At 39.8% G+C, this 23499-nt stretch overlaps 1 protein-coding gene across 2 annotated transcripts in view; it reads right to left on the minus strand.

Moving 5' to 3' along the window:
• The window catches only part of STAC (SH3 and cysteine rich domain), a 74798-nt gene that overhangs the window by 43802 nt on the left and 7497 nt on the right, over positions 1-23499 (minus strand). For both annotated transcript variants that reach the window (XM_072851417.1, XM_072851416.1), the window contains exon 2: positions 5642-5918. In XM_072851417.1, coding sequence (XP_072707518.1) covers positions 5642-5918 — 277 coding nt within the window. The remainder of the gene's footprint in view (positions 1-5641; positions 5919-23499) is intronic.

Raw genomic sequence — 23499 nt, forward strand, 5'->3', positions numbered from 1 at the left:
ACTTTGCCTAGCTGCCAAACAGTGGTGATCAACCTGTGACTGTTTATCGCATCCTTGCCTACCTGGATAATGCTGAATAAAGGCAGGCTTGGATCAAACCAGAATGCCTACTTAATGGAGTGAGGTGGCAAGCTTAAAAAAAGTCAAGAATATTCTTTATGAGGGAGCTGATCATACTGGAGCAGAAAGCACTGTGTCATAGTTCCTGTGAAATTTTGCTATCTTTAATAAACATCCACATAAATTACAGTTATATAAACACTTCCTCAAACTATGGAGTTTTTCCATTACTCATTAGTCGCGGCTGCTGATAGTCTAAGAGAACAGGTTCAGATGTAGCGACTAACAAAAATGGGGGACCATAGCTCCAACCCAGATCTCTTTCTTTCCTTCATTCCTGCATTTGAAAAGCTGGGCCAATTTACCAATGTTGAGCCTAGTTTCATGGAGGATGCTGTATTACAGCTTTGGGGTAAAAGTGGTTGAAAGTTCTAGGAACCACAGCAGCACAGTGAAATAAAGAAATACAGGCTGTTTTTAAATAATGTGGCCAGAAAGAATTATTCATGGCACTTTGCTGGTTGTTTGAAACTCCAGAATGGCTAAACGAGAACAGACAGTGATAGGAGTGAGTCAATACTGAAGGGATAGCACAGTTTCACTGTTTCAGCACTGTTGATTCATAGACGGGAAGTAAACTGTGCTAGGGGTTTATTATTAGTTTTATCTTTTTGCTTGCTTGTTTGTTTTCTACAGGTTTCTCTGACTGGAACCTAGTTAGTTCCCTGAGAAGGCAGGTACTGAGTTATTTACCTCCAGAGCTGCAAAGGTCTGAAGAATCTGCATCCAAACAAGAATCTCGATTGCCCTGAAACCAACTATAAATGCTTATATCTCAGGTACCTAAGACAGCTATGGCATGATCCAGAAGGACCTGGTTTTGACTATTATTGGACATCGCAGACCACAATTTTGTTTGGTCTTTCTGAAAGTTTGTGGCCTCTAGCATGTCTTTCCAGGCAAAGATACCCCAACAGGTATGTCAATAAAACAGGTGATTGGTCAAAATTCTGTGTCAGAGTTAAGGTAAGCATGGAATAAAACTGCTAAGTACACTTTTGAAACTCAAAGAAAGGTACAACAATGTTGTCATAAATGAGCAGCTATTTCTTTAAAACACAGCTTTAAAGGATTGATTTTAAAGTCAGCTATTTTTAAAAGCAAAGTGGCTTACTTTTTTGCTACACTACTTATATTTGATTTAGATGGGAATACATTAATTGCATGTAATATGCTTGGAATGTGAGGAAAATAACATTTTTTCCATGTGAGTCAGCACAGGAAATGAACTGCAAATGAGTAAAATGTTGAGAAGTCTACAGATGGAGGTTTTTTAAAAATACACAATGTTTTTCAGGAGTAGAGTACTGACATCATGCTTTTTTCAAAACTAAGGTATCACAGAGATGACTGATGATATACCAGAGACTGAAGAAGAGCAAGAACTTGCTTCTGAACAGCATAGTTTAAGACCCTAATCTGATGCAACATTAATTTAATAGTTTCTATCTTTGCTGGTGCCAGGCAGTTTTGCCTCCCCTTATTGGACATTGCCAAAGCTTACCACATTCTTGCTAAACACAGAAAATAGTAGCAAACTCAGAAGCAAAATCAGAGGTGTTCTGACTTGATTTTCTTTTCACAGTGATGTAAAATAAATAAACCAGTGTCTTCTAAATAATGATCTAGTGATACATTCCACAAGATACTTTGATTTGCAAAAGTTTCCCTTGCCAGGGTTAGATATTAAAATAGTAATAAATACTACTAGTAAGAAGAGCAAATGAACGGGTTTCTAAGAGTCATACTGTGAGAGGATGTTCATGGGTGGATATATTTAGGAAAATATGTAACACACCATGGACCTGAATCCTCAGTCCTAAACTAACCAACACTTGGAACTCACAGTGGCAGTGAATGGCAGAAAGGAGCACAGAGTCTGCTCCAACATACTATTGATTCGCTCTGAAATCATGTGAATTATTACTGTTGACTTCAGTGTTAGAACCGACGATTGTATTGCAGTATTTGATGCTGCAAGAAGACCCCATTAATCTAAAATGGATCCTTCATGCACTCCTCAGAGCTCCCCTGAATCTGAAATTTTCTCCCATATTTCATTTGGCAGAAAACTACTGCTTCTATATCAAATTTACCTTCTGTTTACCAAGGTGGAACTTTAGCCCCAGTCTAGTACAGTTAGTAGGAACACTTTGACTCCTGTCTTTAATGTGAGGTATGAAGCACACTATTAATACTGGTTCTTGTTTTTTTGAAATTGAACCAATAAATAGAGTTTATTTTGAATATGTTGCATTGCACTCTGGGATGCATGAAAAGTATTTGAATGAGTAAGTTTGCATTATACTGATCCTAGTAAACATCTTCCTCTGAATGCTGAAACCGATTACATGTATTTGGCCTTTATCTTATGACTGTGCTGTCAAATGAACAAACAGGCACACGTGCTGCATCCCAAAGGCAAAATTTGGCTCATAGTGCCTAATAATCAAGGAGAGATGATGCACATATTTTTTGTAGGAAGATAACGTTTCACGTTCCTTTGCTTTAATTTTGCTGTGAAAAGAGCAGCACAGGGAGCCTGCTGCCTCAGCTTCAAGTGTCCTGTTCGCTCTGAATCTACAGACAGATTCTGCCACGCTAGTGAGACTGAAGTGCGTACTGCACACTCATGCTATGCACACTTCATCATGCTGCCCTGTACCAAACAGAGCTGCTTAGTTCATAGATCGGAGAGCCATTTAAGGTGAACCTGGAATCATTCTTGGTGGCAAAATTGAAACCATCTAAAGTCAAGCCGGGATTTTCCTGGACTCTTTCCCCCGGTCTTCAAAACATGTATCTGTCTTTGCCTTTATTCTCATCAATAAGGAATTTAAAGCCATAGACTCATTACTCTCAAATGTCACTGCCCGTGAAAAATGCAAATAGAGAGAACAAATAGGCTCCATGTTGCGAATGTACATTCAGAGTCCCTGCAGAAAAGTGCATTTTTTTCAGACTGCCTTTGGGAGCAGGCTTGACACCATTTCCTGAAAACCTGCCTGTTTTGCTTCACCGTCCCCATAACCACAGTTGCACAACTTACATGGATTAATTGAGCTGCAAACAGCAACATCCAGATCTCCCATGCTGCTTAAAATACAATACAGCGAAACCAGGCATGACTGCAGTAAGGATCAAAGAGAGAGGATTACAAGAATAGAGTAGATGTCTGTCTATGAGAATCAGGGCATCTAGACTCCAAGGCATTATAATGTAAAACTCTTAACATCTTGTCTGCCATACCTACAAGCAAAGATGTGCTGGAGGAGGTCAGAGCAATTCACCTGACTCAGCCTGCCGCCAGACAAAATAGGTCGCATCAGCTTCTTCAGCAATTATGAAAGGCTTCTTTCTCTAATGAAGTGGCTAAGATATAGAACAGAAAAGGAAAGCCCTCAGAGGACAGAAAAGAACAGAAAAAGTTGAGAAGGCAGGTAGGGTTAAAGCTGATGTTTTGAAGCTCATAGCTATGCTTCAGGACTTTGCTATCCCAGACGGGACACAGATTGCCTAGCAAAGGAGAAGGGCACGGCTGTTTATGAACTGGAGTTACTCCCTGCAAAATTTGCTGCCAGTAATAATCCCTCTTGAGCAGCAATGGTTTGAAACAGTATTGCTGAGTTGTGCAGATTTGTGATGATACATACTAATCTCCATACAACTTCATAAGAAGCTGTCAGAAATGCGAAGGACTTATATTTGCAGTATATATTTGTGAAACTAAGCTTTGATGGAATGTCCATCCACGTTACAGAAGGAGACAAGTTCTGGGCCTGCTTCCATACATAAAGTTATTTCAACTAACTGACTGTCTTCCAGACTTCCTTTCAATCTTTGGACTACGAACTTCCCTGATACTGATTCTTTACTTCTTCTCCCTTTGACTTGTTCTTCCACTTAAAGTAGAAAAAACCTTAAAAGACTGGAAAATAACAGCAAAAATCTGGGATCAAAACTCCTCTGTTTCCCTGGATTCAGTAGAGCTGTGGCGCAGAGAGAATGAAATCACGCCTTGTGTTTAATTCTTTAATATAGGGAAGCAGGATTGTCTTGCATCAGATTTAATGTTCTGCAGACAGCAAAAACCTTTCTGCCTTTTCCAAAGAATATGAGCTCCCCACACAAGTGGGGGACACTGTGCATCCTCATGTGGAAAAGGAGGTACTGTTCTCTGAAAAAGGCTGAGCAATCCTATCAGCATCTTTCTAGAATTTACCATACTGTTATCTGAAAGGCAGTGACTTCCATGCCAAGGGACATGAGTTTCTTACAGTAAACTAGACAAACTACAGACAATAGTTTGTACTCAAAGACCTGCACTACTTCTACATGAAGCTAAACCAATGTTTCCATCTTTGTCCTGCCTAAAAACCTGGAAATTGCGTCACTCACTTCCACACTGGTACACCGCCACTGAATTTATCCCTGATCTACTGTGCTGGGACAACTAGATGATAAGTAGCAAGAAGACCAAATCATGTGCATAACAAGCTAGCAGCAATGACGTGAATTTCTAGGACCAGGCTTCTGAATAGCAACTCCCGCAGCTTCCCACAGTGGTGACCATGCATGTTCTACACCTCCAGCCACCTGCTACCACTTCTTTCCTGAGCTCTCCTTGCACAGCCCCATAGATAATCTGCAGCATGAAGGCTGTCTTTTTAGGCCTTCCACACTGCACTGAAAATTACCTTACAAGCAGGGCTCAGTATGGAGTTATTCTCCACACACTGAAGAGAATAATAAATGATTAGCTCTGTCCTCTATGTCTGTCTGTCAGTCAGTCCCTGGCAGTAACTTACATATCCATGGACAGTTTCAGAGAGAAGACAGGATGATCTTTCAAAGGTATAAAGTTTGTGTGAGGTTTTGCGAGTAGCAGGGATCAGGCAGAAGAATCCCAAGAAAGTCTGCAGTGTGAATTCAGCTGTTACTTGTTCTGTTGACCTCATCTCCCAAATCATGTGTCCTAGATAGCCAACATGCACACACAAGCAGCTTGGAGCCTACCACCCAGCAGATGCTACTTCTTGCCCAGTTGTCACTTAGGAGAGATGTGAGGCAGCTGGAGGAGGTAGGCACGGTTGCCACAGTGAATGGGAACTGGGGGCACTGCAGAATGTGGAGGCAGACACAAGGAGCAAGAGAGTTAGAATTACTGCTGTGGAAAAGAGTAAGGATAGTGGACACAAATTTGCAAGACGGATTTCTGCTATTTCTAGTGTGACGTACAACAGAGTTTGTGCTTGGTGCTCAGCATAACCTGAATGAGAGAGGAATTTGACTCTGGCTAAAACCCTCACCTGTGATTTGTGATAACAGTATGTGTCTACAAGGCAAGAGATCTGTCAACAAATATAGAACTTTTATTAGCCTGTAGCAGATGTGACATAAGTCCAGATCCTTTTTGCATGAATATTTTCAAGTAGACATCTGGGCTCACATAAGTTATGCAAAGGTCATCCTGCACATTCTAGCGCGGACACCCACACAGATTTAAAAAATAGTTTCTTACCAACAATCATGTGGTTGCAGACATCGCAGAAGGTGGGTTTTTTGAAGATGTGCTCCTGGAAGATGTGAGCCTTGTTGTTTTCTGGCAGCTGCTGGGCTCTGGTGGGGGAGGACGCCTGGCTTTCTGAGCTGGGGAGCTGCCCTGTGCTTGTGCTCACCTCAGGCATCAAGTCTACTTGCAGTTTCACATCGCTATTAGTCCTCTGGAAGAAATTGTCTGCACTTTTACTCCGCAAGCTTTTGGTCTTGAAGGAGAGTGACCGTTTCAGTTTCTGCAGCTGCAATAAATAAGCCAGTTACAATTACTGCCTTTTCCTCTTCAACAGCAAGGCAAGGCTCCTGGTTTTGGGGTGTGCTGTTGACAAGTGAACCTGGGAGCCACTGGCAGACCTTGAACCACCTGAACAATAAAACTGACTAGAATTTAACCAGCAATTTCAGAGCAAAGAAAACAGATCCCAATCAGAAAATAAACTACTCTATGTATGCTTTCTGATAGACAATAAACTTGATAGCCCTAATGAATGCTTCTGTTGGTCTTTTCTTTCATGTATGACAGCAAAGAGGTACTGCAGAGAGTTGCACGCACTGGAGAATATATCCTTTGTGTTCAAGCATGAGAGAACTTAAGAGTATTATTCATCCTCACATGGTCCTTAAGCAGCCTGTAAAGCCATTTCAGGAACAGCTGTTAAATGGCATTACAAGAGGAGTGAATTCAGTAAATATATTTGATATACATAAATTTATTTAATTTGGCAGAAACAGAGATTGTATGCAGTTTTGACTGAGAAATTCTTGTTTTATTTTTTTAAAGGAAAGAAGGCTAAGGAGCAGTAACAGTATAATTAACTAGCCAATTGATAGTTCATGCATTAATTAATACTAGTTAACACACATTCACATATATTCTTGTATATTGTATTGTGTATTGATTGTCAGACTATTAAGCACCACAATAAGGCATTATTAACTTACATTTGTTAACTCAAACCCTTTACCTGTAAACTGTCTCATACCTTATCAGAGCTCCTCTTATGCCCCCCCAAATTTTATATAAGGCTGAGAGAAGGGTGCTAAGTGAGGCACAGAAGCTACCAGAATATCAGCTACACAAATTTGTGGGTTTGTCAACTTGGATGGCCCACAAGTAGAGCCTGGGTAAAAGGAAATGCAGCTCTGTGTCCATTTCATGTTTGCTGTCTCTGAAGTGTACTACCTCTGTATCACCTTTCACTCAGCATTATTCTAACCACTGCAAAATCATTTCAATCACTGCTGCAATTCTCTGGGCAAACGTGATGTAACAACTGAAATTTTCCATGCCGCTCAGGCTGTCTGTGGTAACCAGCAGGAATGGTTTATATTAGAAACTGTTTATGTTAGAAGCAATGGTGATCAGGAATCATAATTCACTCTAATATAAAGAGAAGGAGTTCACATACTTTCCCAAAAAAGCATGCCACTGGTCTGTCACACTGACTTAGTGGCCTCAGAGCACTTGCTCTCCTCAGCTTCTATTCCTGATCCATCCATTTTCTTTATGATGCAGCCAAAAGCACACTGTCGGAGAGGAGCCCTAAGGCGTCCCGGGGGGAAGCCTCTCTTCTACCTTCAGACATGGCCAGCTTGTTCTTGGAGAAGGGAAACACTCCAGCTCTCTTCCCCATGTTTCACAACAAACTCCCTGAGTCCAATAAACAGGCAAAGAGCTGCCATTGCCTCTGGTTAACAGTGTTTGGGTTTGCTACATGGAAAGCAAACTGCATTCTGCTCCCTGAGCTGTTTCTCCACAGTGACTTTGGGAGTAGGGAGGGATCAGAGCCAGGGGCCCATCCCACATGCACCACTCTCACGCACAACTTTCTCTGGGTTCATGGGAGCAGCCCCAGATCCAAATGAAGGAAATAGTCACCTGTTTGCAAGAAACTCTCAGTCTCTGGGGAATGTGTAAATAAGAGCAATTAAGTCACTATATGCCAACTATGAGGTAAGAGCGGTTTCTGGTTTCTGAAGCTCTTTCAGCGGAACTTAAGTCATGGGCTAGGTGAGCCCAAAACTCACTGCACAACAGCACCAACAAAATGTGAGATCTTCCCTCTTCTGCTTGGATGTTAAGTCACCAGCTCCTGAAATCACTGAGGTTACTCAGTACTGAGATTACTTCATCTCCCCAGTGACAGCCAGGAACTCAGCAATAATTCACCCCCTTGCTCCTGAAATGCTTCTCACTGAAGTCAGACCTAATTAGTATAGCAAAACACAGAGAATTACAACACCACAAGGTGACTGAAATGACATTCATTATTGATTTGCCATCCATTTCTACAGTGCCACATGAAGTTAATTAAATTTCAAAACGCTGCTTCTGCCACAGAAAGAAGACTAAGCTGAGCAATACAGTATTTGTTTTATCATGAAACAACTGTCCTGCTAATTTGGACAATGCACACAGTATATTTTAAGGAGCTCTGCATTTACTATCCTTATCCCTTTCTCCTGTGCATAGCCATTTGCCAGTCAAGAGATGTACCGGCAGCCTTTCCTCCCCCAGGCAGAAAAGTCAACAGTTTTCCAAAGAGGGGTAGTCCAGCATTCAGGCTATGCATGTCCAAACATATGCATACACACTAAGGTAATCATGCAACTGTGCATACTCCATGCATCTCCAACCACAATGTTCAGAGCAGGACACATATTCAAGAATGAGTTGACCGAGTTACATTCACAGATTTGGCAGGCATCTCTGCAGAAGCTAATAGTCCTCTCTGAGATTCCCTGAGCACTGTTCCTGTGTTAATGTGGTTAAATAATTTCCAGACAAGGTGGGCATCCTTGTTGTTACCCAAATGCAGATTTCATGCTTATTTACATTCAGGCTGGAAGACACCTACATGTTTGGCTTGCATTGCATACCTCAAACACCAATGAAAGTCTGCAGCTATTATATCCCAAATAGGTTATATGCATACAGAAGTGACTATGCAAAAATGCAGAACATAGGCAAGGTTTAGCATTTTGCACAGCTAATTACACACTTTGCTCAGTACCGTTAAAAAGTACCTCTCAGATCAGAGTGTTTTACACCCATCTTGCATAAGTGAGAGTATACATGGCAATAGAAGATTGGCATCAGGTTTTAAAATTTGATCCAACTTTCCTTTCTCATAGTAGGCTCACGGGAGAATTTGAAATAGGGTACTCTTATGTGATTGTTTACTCAGGAAAAGTTGGCCCAAGCAAGGGCAAGGGCAGGTTGTTGTACAAATAGTATAAATTGTAAAAACATAAAAGCTTAAGTGATTATTATGCTGCAGTCAAGTGAGCACCACTTCCCTTACTTAAATATCACCATGTCCTCATTTTGAAGTTTGCTGTGGCCCAGCCCTGTTCTTTTATTGGAAGATTTCAAATGTAATTAAATACAGGCATGTAATATATGCCTGATTTCGACCTGCCATAAACTGATTTAATGCACTTGTGATGCCACTGGCTTCTAATAGAGCTGCTACAGCATTCACCTGAGGCAGGAATCAGCTCTATCAACAGAGAGGAAAGTATGCAAATTTTACTATTCATTATTTATTTCTGCAGGGTTAATGAGTCCAAAGTTAAATCTTAGGAAGAAACACTGCTGAACTTTGGAAAAACCTGCGACTAGGGTTGTTCTGCACTCAATAGTTACTTCAACACTTCAGTGAAAAATCATGTATTGGGACTGAAAAAAACCCCTAAACCAAGCACAAAAGGCTTTAAGAAACATATTTGAGATAAATCTCCTAAGCCTTTCACACTTTCTCCTCTGCAATGAGGGCTACAAATTAGCTTTCGTTTAAATAAAAATAAAAATTAAATTCCCACAAGCACAAGAGTTTTTCTATGTTCTTTCACAACATTGACACTTTAGAAACATGAACCCTTGATATCAAATCCAGGATGTTCCTGTGGTTTGAAATTAGAGCCAGGGAAAAAAGTTTGTCTCTAGTTAAAAGCATTTTATCAGTCACACAGACTTTCAGTGACTGCACATACTAACCCCACAGGCAAGGTAGAGATAAGTGCAATAACTAAACCTCAGAGCTTGATTAACCTTTTTTTTTCAGTATCTTCCAGCACAATCTCCATCTTCCTCAGTTACTGAATGTTCAGGCCTCAAGGGATCACGAAGCTCTGATGCACCACAGCTTATCAGCACCTCTCCTTTTCCTAATTCCCTTATACTACAACTCTTTAGCTGCTATAACCAGAAAACAGGAGGCAGCAAAAGGACACCTATTAAAATTCATCCCTAGGGTTAACTAGGTGCCACTGCTTTTGATATGAATAGGAATTGCACCTGCCCTCACTAAGACTTTATTTGACTTAAGCACTGGAAGCACACAACTCTTTTCTACAATTTTGGTTTAAGAACTTCCCATGGAAGTTGGGAAGATATCAGTGAATTGAACTGTTTTATAATAGCTTTGCAATTACAACAGATAATCGTCCGCCCTGCAAAGAGTAATTTATTCAGGCTCCTAACGGCTCCCTGATATCTAGAAACTCCTTTTCCCTTGCCTCTCCAGCTTGTCTACATTAGCAGTCAGCGTGACTCAGTAGGAGCAGATCTGGAGAATGAAACAAAGGCTGCTGAGGACCCAGCATACACACCGCATGCACTTCAGGGCACAGAGTACTCTGAACCAGACCCGCCTGTTAGTCCTGGCGTGCATTATGTGCACACCTGGAGCACAAGCAAACCCCCAAGTGATGCAGCCTGTGCTCTATGCACCACAACAAGTGGGATGAGCAGCAACAACTGGGAGATTTGCTTTGCAACCACACTCCCAAATCGAACTAAAATGCTAAGACAGGTATCCCCCTATGCCATCGCCATTTCTCTAGCACAACTTCTTCACACCTGCTCACCATTCAAAGCTCAGGGAAAGCCTCACTCCCTCCACATCCTACCCACAAATGCTTCATTCCTCTTCCTGAAGCTCGCTCCTTAGTGATCTCAGTGTGAATGGTGGTTACCAGGAGGAGGACAAACTGTTTATTACATTATATTATATTATATTATATTATATTATATTATATTATATTATATTATATTATATTAGTTTGCTTGGGCCATCAGCTTTGGCATTCAGAGCTACCCTCGTGGAGTCTGCCCACATCAGCTTATTTCCCAACAAGCTTGGTCTTGTTCCCTTCTCAGCCACTGCTAACCATCCTTGCCAACAGCAGAGGCTCCTGTACAGCGTGAGGTCAACAGGGAGATTATTTTTATACATTTCCACTCTTAACTATCTTCCAGGAGAAATGAACAAACGAACGAGGCTTATCAACTGTACTTTACTGACAGACCATATAACCAAGCCTTCATGAAAATGATATTAGCTATCTGCTGTATTCCTACTGTGCTAGCAATAAAAAAAGATCGTTTGCTCTTCTCTATCCCTTTCTTTACACTAGTGTTAACAATATCATTAGATGGATTACAAGTAATACAGGGTATTAACAAAGTTGGAATGAGCCATCAAGCCAGTTTGATTCCTGCAATTCTTAAAAAATGTACCTATTTTGTTTAGCTATGCAGACTAAAAATGCTCTGTCAGCAGATTTCACTCTGCTGTGAGATAAACACCCACCTTTTGTAAGGAAGCATTTCTTCCTTTCAGCTTCTTAGAGTAAATTTCTAAATTATTTGACTCTCACGTTGTTATAAAATAAGGACTTAAATGCATAGGACCCAGATGATGTTGTGTAGATTCACTAGAAAGCATGTCAGGGACATGGGATATTACCAAAAGGGACTCAGACAAAAAGCCTTTCAAATAAGGGAAAGAACAAAAGTTTGATTAATGGCATCTATTCTACTGAGTACAGTTCATTTTCTGGGTCAAGGAGCATTCAATTTGTATTAGCAACCTGCAGAACATACTTCAGATGTTACCTAGATTTGCTGAAGGACTGGATGTTACCAGGGTGTAGGCTAGCCTGGCAGCATTGCTGGGCTTCAGCTAGCTATGCTGATTAAGAGCAAACAAGGAACCAGCTCAGAGTGCTTACTTTTTGTGAGCATGAAGGCTAATGATTTTCTTCTTAAAACTGAGGGATACAAAAGTAAGTGATTTTTGAGCACAGACAAGGGTGGGTTTTTTTCTGGATTTGATTTGAAAATGCGCTGCCTTGGCATTTTAATGAGAAAAATAAGATTATGACATGCCCAAAGCCAGTACGCAATTTCATAAATAATATGTGTGTTTGCTTGCTGATGAGAGAAGTACCATGTCTTATAGCATTAACAAGATGAAAGGATATTTCAAACACTTAAGCGGTTGGTATTGTTTACTGGCAAAGCATCCATGATAAAATTTGTGATCAAAGCTGATTCCTTTTCTACCTTTTTTCTAAATAATAAATAGTACAAATACTCTACTAGTACAAATTGAATTAGCTAAACTGACTTCAATTGTAGCTGATTTATACAGTCTGAGAATCTGGCCCTATCATGTATTTGCGTCTGCCCTAGCCAACTTTCTTGGAAGCTGTATCCTTTTAATCCACTACAGACAAAGAGGGAGTGTTCATTATTGCAGAATCTGCTACGTATTATATTTGTGTGTTTTCCCAAACAGATTGCATAGCTGGGATTAGAACAAATATGTTTGTTACTGTTGTAACAAAATAAATAAATCAAACTGTCTGCTTGAATACTGTATTGGACTAGTCAAAGGGGAGACATTTTCTATAATACCTAACAATAACATTGTCAGTGATTTATTGGGTACCTCCAACTACTCTGGCTGGCTCTTGCTGCTCTGGTCGTCATCCTCAGATTCTCCTCCCTGCCCTATACTGTTTTTGAAACCCACTCACTGATCCTCAAACCTATTTAGGATATAAACCTTTTCAGGCAGCATTCTTTCTGTGATTTTGTTTCACACGTAGAGTCCTAACTACAATAAAATGCTGATTGGCATGCCAGAGTGTAACAGCAAAAAATCCCTGAAAGAACCTTAGGGTTTGAAAGCATGAAATCTGAAGGGATGTTCAGTTGTCACTGCTCCCACGAATGTCACTGTGAATCACACGTTCTCAGCCCTCTCCTGATATACTACATCCTTGGCAGCTGTGCGTTTGCATCTCTAATTGGCAGACCTCTAAATTATCAAGAGGTACAGTCTGCACGTGTAGCCAAACAGTGTGTTTGCTTAGCAGACCTGTTCATTCTGTATGAGTCCCTGGTTTGGTTTAAACCAAGCTGAAAAATTCATCTAGTTCTCAACAATTGCTCCTGCAGTTGGTTTGCAATTATCCTACAGTTTTGGGTACGTCGTCTTCTAATATTGCACGGAACCAGGATTAGCAAATATGTGCGACAAATGTGAAATAAAGTGCTGAAAGTTTTAAGGCCTGAAAATATGAAAAAGTCTCCCTTGTGCTCCAAATTCCTTTATATATATTCAAAATTCAGCATAAGATGTGACAGGACAAAGTAACGCAGTCCAGGGAGTGATAGATTTGAGGAACCACAAACAATTTATTAACTATAACAATTGCCATAGATTCTCAGGGAAATCCTTTTTTGTTTCCATTATATTCAGAATTGTCTACTTAGTCTTGAGGCATAAAAAGAGTAAACTCTGTGTTAGATACTCTGCAATTGTGACTTACCCTGAGCTTGTATTACCTTCCCTGCCAAATATATTTTCATATTAACTTCAAAAGACTCACAGTCGTTTAAAACAGCTTGTAAAAAGGAGGAAACATATGCAAAATAAATATACTGATACCTTTATGCATGTCAAATCCAGAAAATTTTAAGGCTTTTTTATAAAAAACTAAGTAAAATATCCCCCCAACAGATTTAATAAATTTATTTATTTAGCCAAAACTCTCAAATTTTATATCTAACAGCTTTTTTGCTGTTGTGTTTTTGAATAGCCCTATTTTGGTGTAGTCCTCTGTTTTCTTTTAATCAAGCTATATTAGAAAGAGTAATCTAGAAAGAAAAGAGTGCATATTACATTTCTCTTCCTGAGAGATCTAGTCTCTATTAGTATTTCTTCAAATTTCCTAACAGGTTTGATTCAAGTTTAGTTTGGGGAAAATACTTGCAATATCACTCAACCATGGTTTGTATTCAGCCTGCTTCTAGCAGAGAGGAAAAACAGTGAATCTTTCTCAAATTTGCAGCATTTCAAGCTAACAACTCACGAGATCTTTCAGAGAAGCTTTACTGTAGCTTTCCGAAGTTTGTCACCTGATTCATGAAAATCAGATTAACAGCCCCAAAGTAAGATCTGCTGGGTTCATTGTGTTGAACTCAATGATCGTCAATTCTTCCTCCTTTGTGAACATATGCATAAATCAAAACACATTACAAATCAAACTAAGCAACACTTCAGCCATGACCAAAGCCTGTTGCTTGTTTTATATCAGGGTTGGAAAATGTTTTGTCCCTTTGATCTTGTCTCCTGCCTCACCTAGCAAAAGAAGAGCTGACTACAAATCCTGTATTATATCCAGGATGATATTCTCCCTGCTGCTAAACAGCTGTTCCAACATGGGTGGCACCAGCTGCGGGAGATCTTTCATAATTCAGGTTATGAAAGGTGGCTGGTGGAATAACCAGCTGCAAACCTCTGTGTGGCTTCTGTCTCTCTTTCATGGTCTGGCAATTGAATTGTCTCCAGCCTTTCCTCCTGAAACCAACAGGAAAGCTCACGAAGAAAGCAAGCGATAGTTAGGAATAGTCCTTCCACTTTCTTAAAATCCCCCTGTACTTTCAGTTTCAAGACCAGTAGGTGTTTACAACATCTTGTTTTGTACTTTGGGTTTCACCTCAGGCATCTGGTTGCTAAGCAGCCGGTCATCTCCATACTTTGTCCCCATTAGGATGAGGCACGCATGTGGTTATCTCTTGCCTCTCGACATAGAAGGAATTTGGACTGTTATCTCTGAGGTCCCTTCTGGGAATCCTGCATTTTGCTGCCCTGTTTGGATATCTCTTTTCCATTTCAGCTTCTAAATGGAACAGTGATTTCCCTTTGGTAACCTCTGATTTAGTCATTTACTAATCTTTGCTGCAGTGGAAGTGGCACAATGAAATTTGGAGATTAAAAGGCTGGATTTCAGAGTAATGTAAATCCAGGCAGCCCTGCTGAGGTGAAGGAAGCTACACTGGTATCTACCTGCTGAGAGTCTTTAAGAATAATAATAACAGGACCTGAGTTTTGCTTCTTTTCCTTCTCATGACTAATCTGCAGTGAATGTGATTGTGAATGTAAGATTAATCATCCTTGATTGTATCTCGTGTCTGTCCATCTACAAAGTGTGCATCATTATTTTCCACTATTGATCTTATGAGAAATTAACGCTCAATACGACACCCGTGGACCTTTAAAAAAAAAATAAAACAGTGTTCTGCTAAAAAGTGCTGGTCTACCTATAGCAATAGTTTCCACAGATTTATTTTACCCATTTGTTTTTCCTCTTTTTTTTTTTTTAACAGAGCTGTTTTATAATACTTTAAATGGCAGTATGTCTCTTGAAGCAAATATGGAAATACATCTGGCAAGGAGGCTGATACTAACTGAGGGCAAATTAACATCAGCACCAGATCCCACATACTGTATAATCACATTTGTACCGTCTTAAAACAAAAAGGAAGACTGAGATCTACTGGGAGTTGTTATAGTTAATATTCTGTCAGTGTTTCCACTCCTACTTCTGGGGTTCCAAACTTACGCTGTTAAAATTGCTTCGCAATGAAAACATGTAAGTGCTCAGCTCTACAACAAAGTTGTTGTCACTGGGCCAAATCCTAAGGTCTTTGCTTACTGCTAACTCCCGCTGACTTCAGTGAGCATGTTTCCTGAGTAAAGGCTTGGGGTTTGGCTGGGTTGTTGTTTTTTTTGTTTTGAAACAAAACTTTTTTTTACTGTTTTACACTGTGCATTAAAAACAAAGTCTTTCTGCATGCAGCATGAAAAAACACCTGGCCACATTTGGCATCCCGTTATCTGTCTGACTTTATCCCACCCTTCTCAATTCCCTCTTTTTTTAAACCATCTCTGTCAGTCTCTGCTCCTCCACAACCAAATGTAGATAGAAGCAGGGGGACACCTATGCTTCTTGCTTCTTTTGTCTTTCCTAGGCACTTGTTTCAAATTCATACTTTGTGTGAATTAATTCTGCCCAAACTTCTCGCTCAGCTATTGTGCTTTAACTCTGAGATGATGTTACCTCGTTTTCTGATCAAAGAAAGAACCAGAAACACAATGCCAGAATTAGGGTGCTATATGGCCTATTGGCTTAAAAAAAGCCCCCAAACATAGACATTTTGGCTTATTTGATCCCACAGGTTTCTGCACTCCCTTCTTTGCTGCCTGTTCACAGAGATTCAGATCGAAATTTTACAACTTGTTTCCATCTTTCCATTTCAAACTCTTCTAAGTGGGAGATGGGGTAGGAACTTATGCCTTACAGAATATTAGCAATGTTTGTTGGTTCACTTCCAATTTTTCTTTTTCACAGTTCCCTTCCCCTTCTTGTGCATATTTTTGCAATCTGGTAGCAAATTTGCTGCCTTCCATCTTCTTTTTCTCTCTCCCAAAGACTGACACTGTCCCATCCTGTGAACAGTGCTTCTTGCCAGCCACTCTGGAGGCCGGGGCATGCAGTCGCCCTGGCATTGCCTGTTCTGACACCACAAGTCCAACAGGACCCATATGGTCCTGGTGAGGAGCCATGTCCCTGCCCTGGCACCACTCTGGCCTGAAGCCCTGGATCTGGGGGAACTGCTGACAGCACAGGTCGAACAAAGCTAGTTAATTCCTCTGGGCTTCTTCATGCTTCACCTTGGTACCCACCGAGTTTCCTTCATCTCGTATTTCCAGTTCTAAAGTCCTACAGCAGCTACCAGATACATAACAAATGCTGTGCCAATTAAAATTTTTAACTACCTCGATAACATCTTCCTTGTTATTTGTTCTGCATCCAGTTATCTTACTGTCCACCATGGCAGAGATCTGTTTATTTCCAGATCCAGTCCAGATCTGGCACATTTTTTGCTAAAGCTCTTCTCAAAGTGTAACTTATGGCATGCATTTATCCCTTTCAACACGTCTACTCTAGTCGTTGTCTAACTTTCAAAAAGTACTTCCAAATCATTTTGGGCAAAATTACGCCTGTAGTACCAGTTTCCAAGGAACCTGTTACTAGTACAGAAAGTTTCCATCTCAGTCTGTCTTTTGTCTTCTTGTTATTACATGTTAGTCGTGCCCAGCAAAAACTGTATTCAGTGTCCTACATAAAGAATAGGCCAATTCTCCACATGAAGAATCTGTTTAACTTGATGATACTGTCGTATATATGACATACAGTTACTTGGCACTTTATGAAGATGCTTGAAGGCCTAAACACTGCTTCAAGAAGTTGACAATGTAAATACATATATTTCAAGATGTTAATTGGCAAGAGTTGTTACGTATGAGATTTATCTCATCTTTGACTCCTTTTGCATCATGCTAATCCATTTTTTTATATTTTTTCCTAAACCTCCAAGATGCTGAACATCTTTAGCCAGCTATTGTTTCAAGATCAACCCTGCAAAACAAAAACATTTTATTTTTATCCTCACCAGCTGCACAACTTTCCTCCTCAAATTACCTCTATCGAAGTTTCAAGATTAAAATGACTGTCTGAACTGCAAAAATGTGTTTTTATACTGAGATAGCTAGCTTAATGTAAAAAGAGTTACATACAGAATACCACAAACAGAAAGGTAGAGAATTTAAGACTATAACTTTCTGAAGACCTCAGGTTTTTTTTCTGAATGCTAAAATATATTTTAAGTCCCTCAGAATCCTCTGAAGTTAAACTGTTGCTAATGAAATCCTGCACACAAACAGCTAATAATAAAAAAAGAAAAAAGCTTGTAACACTGTCACGAGCTTGTGCTTACCTAATAAATGAAGTATATCCAAACTTCCTATTTTTGGTGATGAGAGAGAAAAGAGCTGTTGGTATTGACATAAGATACCAACCGATTTAATAGGAGTTACTTATTTAATAGGAAAGTGAGGGATCTTGAACCAGTGAAACTGTGAAGCCTTGTCTGACAAAAAATGATCAATGACTTCAACAGGAACTGCATATTGCATGGGGCTGCATGAGGGATTCAGGCAGGCAGGTGAGCAGGAGAATAGAGCAAGGAAGAGGAAAGGAAAGTCTAGTTAGGACAGAGAGAGTTTTAAAGAATATGAATATGAGTCCTGTGTAAGAGAGGGAATTTCTATGAAATGCCTCACTTTCTCTAGTCTATTCTACTGTCACAGCAGGCACAATTCTTGGTATCAACATAGTAGCACTGACTTATAAGGAGCATGACATACTACAGCAGGAATCAGAGCTCCTGACCACTGCTGAACTGAAGAGCAAGCACGGTGCTAACTTCTGAGATTTATATCCATTTTCTCCTGTCAGTAGGTTTTGGGGTTTTTTTATATGCAGTAGTGGCTATGAGTACAACTGTACTGGCGGGATGATAACTCATGGAAAGGAGATTTTTTTTCTGGAACTCAGCAGCTGGCAGTAAAGACCAAATGATGTTGCCTGTATTGCTACTTCAGGAATATTGTATTTATTGCAGTGTGAAAAAATAGGTTAGCTTTCTCATCTTGTTTAAAAAAGGTCTGACTTTTTTTGACCAGACTGAGTGGCTACTTCTTATGGCCAGCATCTAGTCATAGCTGAGTTCTCCTCAAAGGTAAATCACACTGTTAAGATTTTTGTTTTAAGGCTTGGCTGTCATTTTTTTAACCTTTGTGAAATGTTTTTAATTTATCTACATTCTAGCAGGATTCAAGTAGGTCTATTACAGCTGTTGGCATTCATTTTAGCTTTGGTAATCTCTAAGCAATCATTTGTCCAGAGCATTTTTCTTGGATACCAGGCAGGAACTGCTAAAAATCCAGTGCTGTCGAAGCACAGAATTGCAGCCCAGGGAAGTCTGTGGGAGCCTAAGCTGCTGGGAAGGCAGGAGCTCAAAAGCCCTCCGCTGGCAGTGCAGTTGAAAAGGGATCTCCTGAGTTGCATTGGTCTTCAACTACCTACCCAGAAAGGAGGAGACTAAGAAGACAGGGGAGACTAAGAAGAGGGCTTAATTTCTTCTTCATAAGGAATGTTTTCTGTTACCTCATTGCCTAGGTTTTAAATTGATGTACAGTTTCCTGCATATACATATAAAGAAAACATAAGGTTACATCAAGAGATAAACAGGCATCCACATGCAAAGAACAGACCGCATAATACCAGACAATGTAAGGAAACTAAAATGTGACTTAAAACATTTATTTGTCAATAAAGTAAGCATGGCTTGGGTATAGGTGAAAGGGAAAGTGCAAACTGTAGGGTTTGCTTTTTTCCAAGCATACTTATGGCATGAGCGCCAGCATCCACACCGTGTTTATAAAAGGTCCCTCCCCCTAACAGAAGAGCCACCATCCATTTTCTTAACAGGAATCTTTAAACTTGGCTAAGCTTGGAAACCTGGAATTTTTTCCTGTAAAGACAGACCTTGCATTGGCTCATTGTATCAGAGAGCCTGGTCCTGGATTAAAGCATTTTGAGGGAGAATAGGAACAAAGAGGAAAGACAGACAGAAACATTGAAAGGCAGAGCACGAGTGGGTGAGCTAGCAAAAAAGTTAACTGTTCACCTGGATCTTTAACAGCCAGGAGGATGAAGTCCATTTGTCATTACGACTAACTACAGGAGACAGATCTAACTGCTGTGAAGCTGCCAAAGACTCCTGTGTGCCCATACTTCATGAAACTGGTACATGATTCATCTTGCGGCTACAGTTTAATAGCAGCAGTTCACATTTTGAAGCCTGGATAGGCTCACATTTTTCTTTCTTTTTGTCATAGGTGCATAACTTTCCATTATAGGGCTGGCTGGAAAACAGCAGTTCCACTTAGCAAAAATTTTCAAAGTTTGAATGATTTTGTTCCACGTTGACATAAAAAACAACTGCAGCCTTTCAAAATGTCTTTGAGAGAGCTGTGGGCAGAAGAGGGGAAAGTCAGACAGACTAACCTGTCAGGGGAACAGATGACTGACCAGTTTTTGTAGGCAAGGTTCAAGACCTCGCTCTGACAGATTCACAGTGGTGTTCACCCTACTTAAATTCAAGCTTTTAACTCAGCTGTAGCTGCCTACTATGGTCAATGGAAAAAGATTTCCCCTCAGAGAGGCTAATTTAGAGCACATAAGGTACGCTTTTCCTCTAAATCACCTTTGATAAAGCAATTTCGGTCTGTGTTCCATTTATAACACAGGGAGACTGAACTACTAACTTAACTGCCTAAAGTTGGTCTCTAATTACAGCTAAGGCTGTACGATTTAACCTGGGATGCATTTTTATCCTCTTTTGACTGGAAATTTCAGCTGCAACCAGGGAAAGCTTCCTGACAAAAGTTTGCACAATCAAGAAAACTGAACACTTCCTCAAAAACAGAAGTTGTGACATATTAAAAAAAGGCATTAAAAAAACCCCACTCAACAAGCACACATTTCACTGGAATTTTCATTACCAGAAATGTCTGGCAAATCATTACAAGTCACCTTATATTTATTTGTAAATAATTCCTTAATTAGAGAATTTGAATTAAAAGAGGATGTGTGAACATAAGTGAGAAATGAGCTACACGGACTTATAAATAATATAAATAAGTACACTGAGGTACAACAAAAATTGTGTATGCTGCATCCTTGAGTTGATTGATACTGGTTGGTAACTTAAGAGTAGGTGCATTTTAAAAACACACATGGACCTGAATGTCTTAACAACTGGATCGTCAATTTACCTGCACAGAAGTCAGTGGCACTCTGCCAAGTTTACCATGTTGAAATTTGCTTAGTATATTTAGTATATTTTGTTTACTTGTGAGGACAGAGATGCCCAGTCTAAGGCCATTTCTCACCTTGTGTATGCACAAAGGCAAGTGAGGCTGGGTCAAAGTTTTCAGCCTCTCAGTTTAATCCCAAGACACTTTGGTTCTGAGAATCACTACCACAGCATTTAAACTGGCAGGGAAAACGCTGGCAAATCAATAACGAATAGTATAGCTATATATGCGATGTTTGAGGAGGTGACTTGTATGCATTACGCCAGAAATCTGACTCTTGGCCAACAAGCGCCAGTGCCTCCCTTCACTATGCATGAGCAATTTTTGTAAAAAACAAATGAAGTTAAATATTGGGGTAATGGAGATGCAAGTCTGTCCCTAAGATCATATTCAACAGTATTTGCTATAACTACCTGTCAGGTTGACTTTGCTCTCTCACCTGAGCTGTGCCTCCATAGCATACATTTCTTTGTCTCACTCTGATGAATAAGCTAAGAAAAAATATATTCTAAATGCTGATTTTAATGGCTTTGTGAATACCAGTTTATAGTATTTTGCTCCTTTCTGAATTAAACCTAATCATCAGTTACTATACAGGTCAGCTGCATTTTGCTTTTCAGAACACTAGACTGCTAAAATGATCTTTATTAATAAAGCAGTGCATGTGTGGCATTTTAATAAAGCTTTTAAATGGCACTCAGAAATGGAGCATATTATGTCTACAGAAAAGAAAAGCATTCAAGTTGTCACTGTTACTTGCCTAAAGGACTCTGTCTGCAATTCCATATTGAACTTGCAGCCTCCTGCGGCTGGGAAACTCCTCTCTCTCACAATTATTCATGCTATGGTATTTTTAAGTTTCACCACTGCAGCCCCTAAATTGTAACACTTCCATTTGACAGTGCTTAGCAAACTACTCTCATCAGTTAAAAACAGGTCAGCTAAGAAACGCTGACCTGTCAATGGGAAAACTTCTATGAGCATCTAGCACATTTATGTGAGGCTTACAGACATGAGACTCATTTTTTTAAATAAGAAGATATGCAAGCCATTTGTCATCTTTAACTGCTGATGTCAAAGACACAAGAAGTCTGCTTTTTAGACATCCATTGTAAATATGTTTTGCAGGGTTCCTGAATTGAATTCCCTGACAAGGAACATGTATTGTATCAGTTGGTCTACTGAATCAAGGGAGTTTCCTCGAGCAGAGGCATAGGAAGGAAAGGAAAACAAGATCAAGTTAGCTCAGTCATTCACACATAGATTTCTCATTTTCACAGCTAGTCCTCTTTGCTAATGAACATGCAAAGTCTGCTTATGCTTCAGCTAGAATATAGACATTTGCTTGCCTGGAAAAGGCAGTGCTCATTTAACATTGAATGACCATTTGCATATGCAACTGGAAGTTGTGCAGGACTGCATACTGTGTTAAGAACATTCAACTCATGTGCTCGCATCTGAAAGATTAATCCTCTGCCTGACAAACACGAGCACAAATTTATCAAATATGCAGTCTTCTACCTATCAACAGTATACAACAATGACTCAGGTAGGCGATAGGAGAAATGCTCATCATATAAGGAATTACAGTTTTCTACCAGGTGTTTATGATTTACTTCCATTTAAATTAAATAAAGTGTAAAAGAAAAATGAACCTCTAAGCCAAGTTTTGGATTTCAAGAGGATAGCCTTTGATGTGCTATGTTCCCTTGAAGAAATTCCAAGCCTTCAGCACTCTCAGCTCCTGAGGGATATATTTTAGACCACATCACACTTTTGAGTGTGACACAGAAGGACCTAAGCTAGTGTCTGTCTGAAGACATGAAGGGCTTAGCTGTGGTCTGGAAAGCAGCACAGCTGCGTAAGCAGGTCACTGCATCTGCTAACAAGTGCTGGCTCTCAGCAAGTACTGAGTGCTGATGAACCCAGATGACCATGGGTTATGGAACAGCCTTGGCCTCTGCTAGCCTTGAGGTATCAGGTTAGGGACATGCTTCTTTGATAAAGATGACTGATCAGAAATGGTCAGATGCTTAGATGTCCTTGGATGTGTAAGAGGCATAGAATTTCTTCAAAGCAAATCTGTAAATACTACCTGGAATATGAAATGAAAAGAAATAAAAAGATTCTGTGAATGTGTGCTCCTGGCAAACTGCATGAAAATAGTTACCTCAAAAAGGAAATTTGGAATAAGCAAAGAGTCCACAAAGAATGGTGGGGAGGGGAACAAGAGGAAAGAAAAAGAGAAAAAAACCTGGTGTGCAAATAAAACTGGAGCTTTCAAGCACAGTTCCTAGGTGTAAGCATGTTAATTGTCAAGAAAAGCTGAGTGAGTCCTTGCAAAAGGTATTTAAGGAAATGTCAATGGATTGATTCAGGCTAGGGAAAGCAAAAGAAGAAACAGGCTGTGGTACAGTAAGGATGGGATAAAAGGCTGGCTCAGAACTTAACAAACACTTCATCCTACTTTCTTCCCAGAACAATGATCCTGGGGCAAAATAATAGGAATAATAGGAAAGAGGTTGCAGAAATGGATGGTATGACATTAAAAAAAGCAGTTCAGTGTGTCTGCTGAGGTGAAAGGGAGAAAAGAAACCAGTTAAACTCCGTTACAAAATTTTACTTTGGAAGTCTAGGAACAAGTTTTCTTAACAAGCTTTATCAAGCCAGAAATGATACAAAGTAAAATAGAAGCCTGTTTCAAGAAATAGGAAAAGCAACCTCAGCAAATGTAGATTTGTAGATCTGACCTCAATAATGCTTGACAAAAATGAAAAAAAGAAAAAAAAAAAGGTAGATCCTCCTAGACTAGTTGTCTTGGATAAGACGAACAATTTTCTAGACAAAGAAAATGTTTTAAGTCAAAGGCAGATTCCCTCTATTTGGATTTCATTAAAATTATTGAGTATGCTACCAAAAGGGTATCTATTAGCCAAGAGTGAAAAGATGGGAAGTA

The sequence above is a fragment of the Ciconia boyciana genome, chromosome 2 (genome assembly GCF_034638445.1).
Source record: "Ciconia boyciana chromosome 2, ASM3463844v1, whole genome shotgun sequence".
Lineage (NCBI taxonomy): Eukaryota > Metazoa > Chordata > Aves > Ciconiiformes > Ciconiidae > Ciconia > Ciconia boyciana.